This window comes from Meleagris gallopavo, chromosome 3, assembly GCF_905368555.1.
Source record: "Meleagris gallopavo chromosome 3, MGAL_WU_HG_1.1, whole genome shotgun sequence".
Taxonomy (NCBI): Eukaryota; Metazoa; Chordata; class Aves; order Galliformes; family Phasianidae; genus Meleagris; species Meleagris gallopavo.
The window spans coordinates 32,057,974-32,067,051 of record NC_139406.1 but is presented as its reverse complement, the minus strand read 5'-3'; the positions used below and the strand labels follow the sequence as shown (position 1 = coordinate 32,067,051).

General features: G+C 57.6%; 1 protein-coding gene across 4 annotated transcripts; it reads left to right on the top strand.

Annotated features, from left to right (window-relative positions):
- Positions 1–330: 330 nt before the first annotated feature.
- On the top strand, positions 331–7,680 carry IRX4 (iroquois homeobox 4). 4 transcript variants are annotated; one of them, XM_085220582.1, is made up of 6 exons: positions 331–491; positions 4,528–4,593; positions 5,416–5,667; positions 5,764–5,870; positions 6,314–6,636; positions 6,816–7,680. In XM_085220582.1, exons 2-6 carry the CDS (start codon positions 4,549–4,551, stop codon positions 7,553–7,555), a joined length of 1,467 nt encoding a protein of 488 aa, XP_085076708.1. In that variant the 5' UTR covers positions 331–491; positions 4,528–4,548; the 3' UTR covers positions 7,556–7,680. The 4 variants fall into 4 exon arrangements, with proteins under 4 accessions (XP_085076708.1, XP_085076707.1, XP_085076711.1 ...); XM_085220581.1 differs by having other exon boundaries at positions 332–491; positions 4,435–4,593; XM_085220585.1 differs by lacking the exon at positions 331–491 and adding an exon at positions 630–770.
- Positions 7,681–9,078: the final 1,398 nt, after the last annotated feature.

Sequence of the window (9,078 nt, the reverse complement as noted above, 5' to 3'; positions counted from 1 at the left end):
CACTTAATCAGCGCTCCTGCTGCCTTCCGGCGGGTACACCCCGCGGATCATTAGGTTAAATGGAGGACATTCGTGTCCTTCCCGAATCGATGCAATTATTGTTGGCGACGAGGACAACGATTGGAGTGGCAGCGCTAATTTTACCAACCCGCTATTAATTATGGTGTCCCCCACGCCCCAACCGGCGTTTATAACGCGAGGAGGCGAGAGGCTCCGGCTGCCGCTGTTTTAAAAGGAAAAGTTGGGAGCCGAGCGCCTGGAAAGTGTTAATCGGCAGCGGAGCAGCGGAGCCGCGCTGGGACGTCACTAGGAAAGGGGTGAGGGACGTGGTGGCGGCGCCGGGGGAGCGGAGGCACTGCGCGCTGCCGTCAGGTGCCGCACGCTGAGAAATGCTCGCGGCGGCTCCGCGCAGCGATCCGCGCAGAGAGCGGGAGGAGAGGAGCGCTGCCATGGCACTGCGAGGTGCTAGCCGGAGCCGGGCGTGATCGCAGGTAAAAACGTTCTCTCCTTGTTTTGGTGGTGATGCTGCTGTGTATGTGCTGTGTGTACGTGTGTGTGCGGCGGCAGGAAGGAGGGGGTGGCAGTGTTATTTTCCCCCTTCGGAGCTGCGGCAGCAGCGAGGAGGCTGGGAAAGAAGTGCTGGAGGGAAGGGGAACTCCATGTGATGGATCACTTGGCTCCGTGCGATCTTCAATTAGGAAAAGGGGCAAATGTAATCTAACATATTTCTTGGGAAGGGGGTGCGCATATGACACTCCGCGACCGCTAAGGTAAGGCACCGAGTCAAACTTTCTGGCTTTTAAGACAAACTTTAAAAGGAATAGGATGTGACCTATATGAGTAGGAAAGTTTTCCCTCCGCGCAGGAGTGCGCGGGGCTGCGCGCTGTCATGCAGCACAGAGTGGCTGTGAGCGGGGTCCGAGCGGAACCTCCTCGGACAGCCTCTGCCCGGCCCGCGGAGCTCTGTGCGGAGGAAGACAGCAGCGCTCGGGACGCGGCTTTTGCTTTTCTTCCCGAAAAGTTTGGGGTGAGCCGTGGGTGCGGGCTGGTCGCAGCCTTTCCGAGCAGAAAGTTGCTGAATGCGAAGAGCCCATGAGGCCTTAATCGAGATGGTTCGTCAAGAGATTGAAGCTACCGAATGAAAGCACTCCGAGCGCTATTTTACGCGTAGTTGTAATTGCGTAAATGAATTAGCGGCACATGCTTAAGCAACTGCCGTTTGTCACCGCGGCTCCCGACCCCTCGCACGGGGCCGTGCAGGTGGGCACCGGCAGCCTCGATTCCGGCCCGCAGCACCCGGGTCATTCCGCCCCGGGGGGCTCTGCGCGCAACCTGCGCTCCATGCGGTGCCGCCTTGCCGGGGGCTCCGGGTCAGCGATGTGTGGAGCTCCGAGGCGTTTGGCAGCCGGTGTCAGAGCTGCGTGAAATCCCGAACGGGAAAACAAAGCAAACTCGGCTGAAGGAGCTTTGCGAAAGTCTCTTTCTTTAGCCCATAAGAGAATTCCGTCGGGGAGATGTTTGCGGGAGTGGCAGAAGCCGTCGGAACGGGGAAGCGATGGGAGCGCAGATAGCAGAGCGGTGGCCGCAGTGCTGCCTCAGCGCGCGTCCCTGCGGACGTCCATCACCGCGCTGCCTCGGCCTGCTCCGCTGCCGCAGCGCTTCCACCTCGTTCCATGTTTGTACGATGCAACTAACGTGAGCGCTGGCTCCGGGTTCCCGAGGAGGAGGCACAGAGCCCGAAAGATGCGTTCAGTTCGGTTCTGTTTCCCAAATTTCCGTTCTGCTTCTTGCAGGAGGGAAAACCGCCAGCCTGAGCGCTGATTGCGATGGATTCGCTCTCCCAAACTTTGCGCTGTGCTCTGAACTCTCGTGCACGGGAAAGGAGCTCTGACAGGGAACCATTTGCATTGCACGGCACAGACGTGCGTTTCCCAAATGCTTACGGAGAGAGCCCACCGCACTCGGTGCCTTTCCTTGGGGCGGAACAGCGTTGCGCTGTTTATGCGCACGGACCGCAGGGGTTACTTTAAATCATTGCGGGACTCTGGCACCAAAAATTCCGGATGAAACATAACTGCCTTTCCCGTCAACAAAAGGCCATTATTTGTAGGCTGAGACTGAAGCAAGAGGTGAGCCGTAGGAAGGTGTAATGTCCGCTTTCAGTGTTTAAATACGAAGGCGTTTTGTCGGTGAAGCTCTGGTTTGGGGTTTTGCTTTTTAATGAGTGTTTTTTAGGGAATACAGCCTGGAAGTGGCCCTGCAGCGGTGACAAATGACAAATAATCATGGTGATTAATACGGGAAAGTTGGGTGCAAAATGGGCGCTGAGTGTTCGCGTGGCGCGGGGCACTGAAAGACAACCGCGATATATAAATAGACGAGGGCTATAAATATTGAATTTCACCTCGCGTTTTAAAGTTTAATAGACTCATTTACATATCAAACCTATAGTGCCGTGCGGGCCGCTGCGCAGTTAACATCTGCGGTAGTATCAAAAAAGGGGAGGAAAAAAGAACATAAAGCAACCAACAACAGGACGTCTCCCAAACTTCCAGCCTGGAGGACTGCGAGCACTTCTGCAGGCGGTTCCCCGGCTCTCGGCTAATTATAGTGCTTCACCCTCAGCCACTCTTGAGATAAGTGCCAACTGTTCTCGTCCCCAGCACCGCGTGGTCCGACTGAGGGGTTGTAGCGAAGAGCCCCGGCGCCATCCGCCCGGGGGCACCGAGCGGTGCTGAGCGCTGCGGGCAGAGCGCTGAGTTCGGCCAGAGCGATGCGCGCCGCGTGGACGGGGGCTGCTTGTAAATAGTAACTGCAAGTGCCATTAGGTCCTGGGGCCGAGGGAGGAATAAAGGAGCGGTTCTGTCACAGAACCCCAATGGCTAAGTTATTGCTGTTCCCAGGGAGAAAGAGAAATTGGCAGCTCAGGTGAGGAAAGCATTGGCGTTTTCTCCCCGCTCCCCAAAATCAATACGGAATTCAGACCCGGTTATGAATGCCGTTTGGTTGCCGCTCTCCACTCGTCTCTCCCGAGCTGTCAGCGCAATTTGCATGTGCTGCATCTGATTGCCTTTATTTGCAAACACTCCAAAGCGCCATAAAGAGCCGATAGCTGTAGTCTAACTCCGTGCGAGAAGTACTATTTTCATCTGTAAATTAAAGCAATTACGCAGCAGATATTATATTATGTGTACTGTGGTCTCCAGATAGTCATCAATCACCCTCAATCGAGTTGTCAGTGTGGGCAGATTCGTTTCTGGGAGGCAGTCTTCCAGCTGGGGAGAAGAAGAGAACATCATCATTAATTAGAGTGTGACCCTGGGGCTATTCACATGTCTGAACCCGGGAATCTCTCTGAGCAAGTCTGCACACCGCGCTGCAGCTCTCAGCGCTCCGACAGCCGCCGCTCGGCCCGGCCCAGCAGCCACAGCTGGGAGCCGCCGTCGGGGCCGCTCCGCGGGGCGGCAGCACGGAGCCGGCCCCGGGGGCTGCGGGGCACGGCGAGTGGAGCAGGGGGCTCCGAGCCTCGGCTGTTCCCATCGCTAGGGTGAGAGGTGTTTTTTCTGCCGTGGGGAACGGCGCTTGGCCCCTGGGGCTGCACCCCACTCCCTGCACCCCTGCTCTGCACCCTCCCCCCCTTCTCCAAATGCTTTTCCGACGGCTTCCGAGGGGTTCTAAGGCAAGAATTCCCTCCATCAGTCGCTGCCCGGAACGCGCTGGCGGGGTTTTCTACCTGTAATCACACGCCGGGAAGAGAGGCTGGAAAAAGAACGCAGGGCCGTATGTCACGGGCTTTATTGGCAGCGTTAGCGCTAATTTTAACTGTTGATTAAATCTTAAATGAAGACTCAGTCGTGTGTCCCTTCATATGTCTTGTTTGTAATTGAGACTAATTATTACTGTGGGGTGGGAAGAAGCAGCTGCTCATTAATTAATTTCTAATTAAAAGTGCATCCCAGCCCTTCGGTGACGAAGGAGGGCGGGGGCCAACCTTAGCTGATGCAACATTTATCCTTCCTATTAAACCCATTCTCCCCACCGACCACTAGAGCTGCCCCAACTTCGGCCCCCTCTGGGCTGAGAGGTGCGGGTGGTTCTGTCCGAAGATTTTGGGCCGGTTGATATGATGGTGTTTACATGACGTCAGAGGCTCGGCTCCTTCCCAGCAGCGCGCTGCTGACGCGGTGTGTTTGCTCTGCTCTCCCCCTATTGCCCCCCTTTCTTTTCCCTTGGGTGCAAAATGTGTATCACTGCCGTTTGCCAGCCCCCACGTAACAAGTCTTCGTGCTGTAGATGCGGAGGGAAACATACTACAGTTTTGACACGTCCTATTTTCTTTCTTTCTTTCTTTTCCTCACTTCGGTAAAAAGAAAAGAAAAAGTTTACATTTTCATGTAAATAAATAAACTGTGGTTTTCTGCTTCGTCCTCTAAGCATCTAGGGAGCTGCGGTTCCCAATCAATCGGTACAATAGAGCAGAGCACGGCTGCCCTAGCGTGCAGATCAGACGTCTCGCCTTGTTTCTAGATCACCGGGAGCCTCTGGACCATGTCCTACCCGCAGTTCGGCTACCCCTACTCCTCCGCGCCCCAGGTAAGGCTGCTGCCTCCCAGCGCTCCTTTGAGCCCCGCTCATTATCGATCGCTTCTGCTCGGGGCCAGGAGCTGCAGCGATCCCTCCCTAACACGGGGGGAGCGTGAAACTCAGTTTCACTGGGAGCGGTTTGCTCCCAGCGCCTGCCAGACCCCTCAACTTACATCTGGCGTTAAAACGGGGTTTGGGTGCTTTGGGGTGATGGCGATGCGTGAGGCAGAAACACAGAGCAGAGGGCGGGGAGAAGGGAGAGGGAGAGACCCCCACCCGCTCTCCCACCGGAGCGCTTTTTCCATTCCCGAGGGAATTTACCAATTTAAACGCGAACGTAGCAAAGGCCGAGGTGGGGGAATATAATGGGATACCCGAACCCAGCAGGTTAATGACAGATGCGTGCGTGGCCGCTGCAAATCTGCAGTCTAAATAAATATGCATGAGTAATCTGCTGGGAGGGGGGGAGAGAAGCTGGAGTAACGCAGATGGGCAGCATCGTGCTGCAGGAGGAGAAAGCGGTGTAAAGCCGGCACCACAAAGTTGGGTTGAAGGAGCGGTGCTTTACGGAGATTCCATGCACACAGTCACGGGGCGTTTGTTTACGGTTTGTGGATGATGTATCACTCTATATAGACATGTTAAACTTAGGCGCGCAGAACGTTCTCAAGTAAAACGGTGGTGAATAGGGTTGGGATGAGGGTTGGGAGGGGGAGGGAACACCCCAACGCTGAGACCTCGAAACCCCAAAGCTTACACCCCAAAGCTTATACCTTATACCCTAAAGCCGAACACCGGGAGCTGACACGCCCCGGCCCGCTGTTCCCGCAGTTCCTGATGAGCACCAACTCCCTGACGCCTTGCTGCGAGTCCGGCAGCCGCACGCTGCCCGAGTCGGGCCCGGCCGCCCCAGCACAGACGCCGGTCTATTGTCCCGTCTACGAGAGCCGTCTGCTCGCCACCGCCCGCCACGAGCTCAACTCCGCCGCCGCTCTGGGGGTCTACGGCAGCCCCTACGGCGGCCCCCAGGGCTACGGGAACTACGTGACCTACGGCACCGAGGCACCCGCCTTCTACTCGCTGGTAAGCGGGGCGGGGGGCAGGCAGAGCACGGCCGCCGCTCCCTCCTCGGTTCTGCCCGAGAGCGGGGGGCTGAGAGCGGCGGGGTGTCTCTTGCAGAACACTTTGGAGGCGAAGGACGGCGGCGGCTCTGCGCATGCGGGCATCTCTCCGGCGGCTGCTTACTACCCTTACGAGCACAGCCTCAGCCAGTACCAGTACGACAGGTAAGCGGGCCCCCCCGCCGTGGGCCCTCGGTGACCTCTTTGCCGAGTGTCGGCGGCCGTCTGTCCGTCCCAACGCTTCCATCGCCGCGGCCCTCGGGGCCCATCGGGCGGCAGTGACCTTTCCTGGAGGGTGTGCGTTAAATATTGAGCTGAGATGTCGCCCGCGTCAGGGTTTTTACAGTGTCAGGAACAAAAAGGTGGTGGTGGTTGGGGGGGGTGTTAATAAAAGGGATAAAGGGAAATAAATAGATTTCTATTCCCAGTTACACCCTGGGTCACCCAGACGTGTGCTGACTTCACGGCCATTAAAGGCGGGCGTTGCCCCCACCTCCCCCATAAGCTCCGCAGGCACTGAGCCGGCTCCGTCCTCGCCTTTCCTCGGCCGCTGGGACGGAGCCGTGCACGCCGGGTGCCCACTCGCCAACGTGATGCTGTGCTCGCAGATACGGGGCGATGGACGGCGGCACGAGGCGGAAGAACGCCACCAGGGAGACCACCAGCACGCTGAAGGCCTGGCTGCAGGAGCACCGCAAGAACCCCTACCCCACCAAGGGCGAGAAGATCATGCTGGCCATCATCACCAAGATGACCCTCACCCAGGTCTCCACCTGGTTCGCCAACGCCCGCCGCCGTCTCAAGAAGGAGAACAAGATGACGTGGCCGCCTCGGAACAAGTGCTCGGACGAGAAGCGGCCCTACGAAGAAGAGGAAGAGGAGGAGGAGGAATGCTCGCAGGAAGACCCCATGAAAAGAGAGAAGGCCGAGGGTACCCTGCTAGGAGCGGGCACTTAGCGGCTCGGCCGCGGGGGCTCGGCCGCCGGCTTTCCCCTGGGGGGCCGCGCCCCCGCGGCCTCGGGCCTCGCTGTCGGGGCTCTCGGGGGAAGCGGGGCCGTCCGTGACCGCGTGTCTTGTTTTTGCCGTCCCCTCCCCCGCCCCCACCCGCAGAGCCCACGGGCAAAGAGGAGAAGGAGCTGGAGCTCAGCGACCTGGAGGATTTGGACGCCGCCGAGTCGGAGAGCTCCGAGTGCGAGATGAGGCGGCCCTTCCCGCACCCGCATCCTCACCCGCAGCCGCTGCCGGGCGGCGGCCCCCCGCCCCGCGCCGCCGAGCCCCCCGCCGCCGCCGCCGATGAGGAGGAGGAGGAGGTGGCAGAGCGGGCCCGCGGCTGCCTGAAGCCGGCGGCGGAAGAGTGCGAGGCGGCCCTGCTCGGAGCTCGGCCGCGCGGCTGCGAGGCCAAGCTGTGCTTCCCGCAGGGCCAGCCGCTGCTGGAGGCCAAGCCCCGCATCTGGTCCCTGGCGCACACCGCCACCTCCCTCAACCAGGCCGAATACCCCTCCTGCATGCTGAAGCGGTCGGGGGGATCGGCCACCGCCGCCGCCGTCTCCGCCCCGGTCAACGTCATGGACCGGCACCAGGATTCGCCGGTCACCAACCTCAGGAACTGGGTGGACGGGGTGTTTCACGACCCGCTGTTCAGGCACAGTACTTTGAACCAAGCCTTGAGCAACACCACGGTGTCCTGGGCCACCACCAAAGGAGCCATTGTGGAAACGGGCGCCTTGGGACGCTCGGTGGGCAATGGTGCCAACGTGCTCAAGGGGCAGCTGGCCAACCTGGCCCACCAGGACTCGAGCAAGGAGTTTCTCGCCTTTCCCAAAGCAGGGAGCAAAATGTTTTGCTCCTAACGGCCCCCCGAGGGGCAAAGAACTTCCCCGCGCTGGAAGAGTCATGTACACTGAAAAGGAACTCGCGAGAGTTGAAATATAAAACTTTTTCCTTTATCATTATTATTTTTTTTAACAACCAAAACGAGGATTTAACGTTCAGTTCTCTCAGCTCAACAGACAGACACTGCTGTTCTGAAGAATTAATTTCTCCTGGCTGCGACTTTAAAGGGATCAGTGTCGTGAGAGTTATTTAATTCCATGTCCCAAAGCACGTACTATAGCGTAGACCTACTTAACAAAGTTTACATCCGAAAGTTTACAGATGAGAAATTTTAATTCAAATTTAATTTAAGGCATGCCGACATTAGTTATAAAGACTTTTCGAGAGTTTTTCCTCCTGATTTCCTTGTTAGCATATAATTCACGAACAGCACTTCCACTAAGTTTACACTTCCTGCACAAATTTATCTTGACAAAAAAAAAAATGTTAAAGGGTATGTTCACTCCAATAAATTGTCTGTTTCAGAGGTACCACGCGTGGTGGCGTTTTGCATCGTGTAAACGCGTTTCAGGTTTCCAAACTACCCGCTCGCTCAGAAGACTGGCAGGACGCTGCCCTCGGCGCCAGACGACGGAGCCCCTTCCCCGCTGCCCAGGAGGTGCGGGCCGGGTTGGTCACCCGGGCTCAGTAGCGGGAAAACGTCGCCCGCGCCGCCGAAGGGGCGAGAGGCGTCGCCTGGTCCGCCGGTGTCGCGGGGCTACCGGCCGGGGCGCCTCAGCCCGAGCCCATCGGCCGCTCCAGCTGCGGGGAGGGGTTTCCCCGAAACGGCCCGGCTCTGCCGCGGCGTCTCCTCCTCCTCCACGGTGCACGGAGCGATTGATTCACGTGGAAAATTTGATCTTTTAAACAACCGTTTTAGCTTTCCAGCTCTTCTGCCAGTATGGAGAATCGCTGATCCTCCATGAATATTTCAGCACTTCAGGACAGATGCTTTACCGTTTTGACATTAAATAGAGTGCAGCCAACAAAAAGAGGGAGAGAGAGAGAGAAAGCGCTCTCGACGTGTGATTCAGGAGCACTCGCAGCCAATTTACCATTTAGATAACAGCCGTTTAAAAGATTTCCCTTACTCTTCCCCGAATTTGGAGCAAACTTTTCCCGATCCTCGTGCCGGGAGAGAGGGAGAAATGTCGGAAAAGAAGCTACCAGCCGGTCACAGACCCCGAATTTCCCACACAGGGGCCCAGTCCCCCGGGCTGCCGCGCTCGGCTCTACGAGGGGAAAGTGAAAGAGCCCGAAGGAGGTGACACCGAACAAGCTGAAGAGCCCTTCTGTCCTCGCCCATCCCCTCCCGCCCGAAATAAATAGCTAAATGAGAATGCAGCCCGGGGGATATACACGTATATATTAAAGGCGACGATAAATAAGGCCGAGGCAGCACCCAGCCGAAATAGAACATCCTCCAGCCCGCAAAGTTTCTAGCGAGACCTGTTAGTGCAAGGACTGAATAAAGGAATCCGGGTGCGGAGATCAGATCAAG

Bases quoted from the DNA above. Each gene is read 5' to 3' on its own strand.
- IRX4 (XM_085220582.1), top strand. From the start codon at position 4,549: ATGTCCTACCCGCAGTTCGGCTACCCCTACTCCTCCGCGCCCCAG. The intron at 5,668-5,763 runs GTAAGCGGGGCG...TGTCTCTTGCAG, and splicing joins CACCCGCCTTCTACTCGCTG to AACACTTTGGAGGCGAAGGA. The intron at 5,871-6,313 runs GTAAGCGGGCCC...CTGTGCTCGCAG, and splicing joins AGCCAGTACCAGTACGACAG to ATACGGGGCGATGGACGGCG.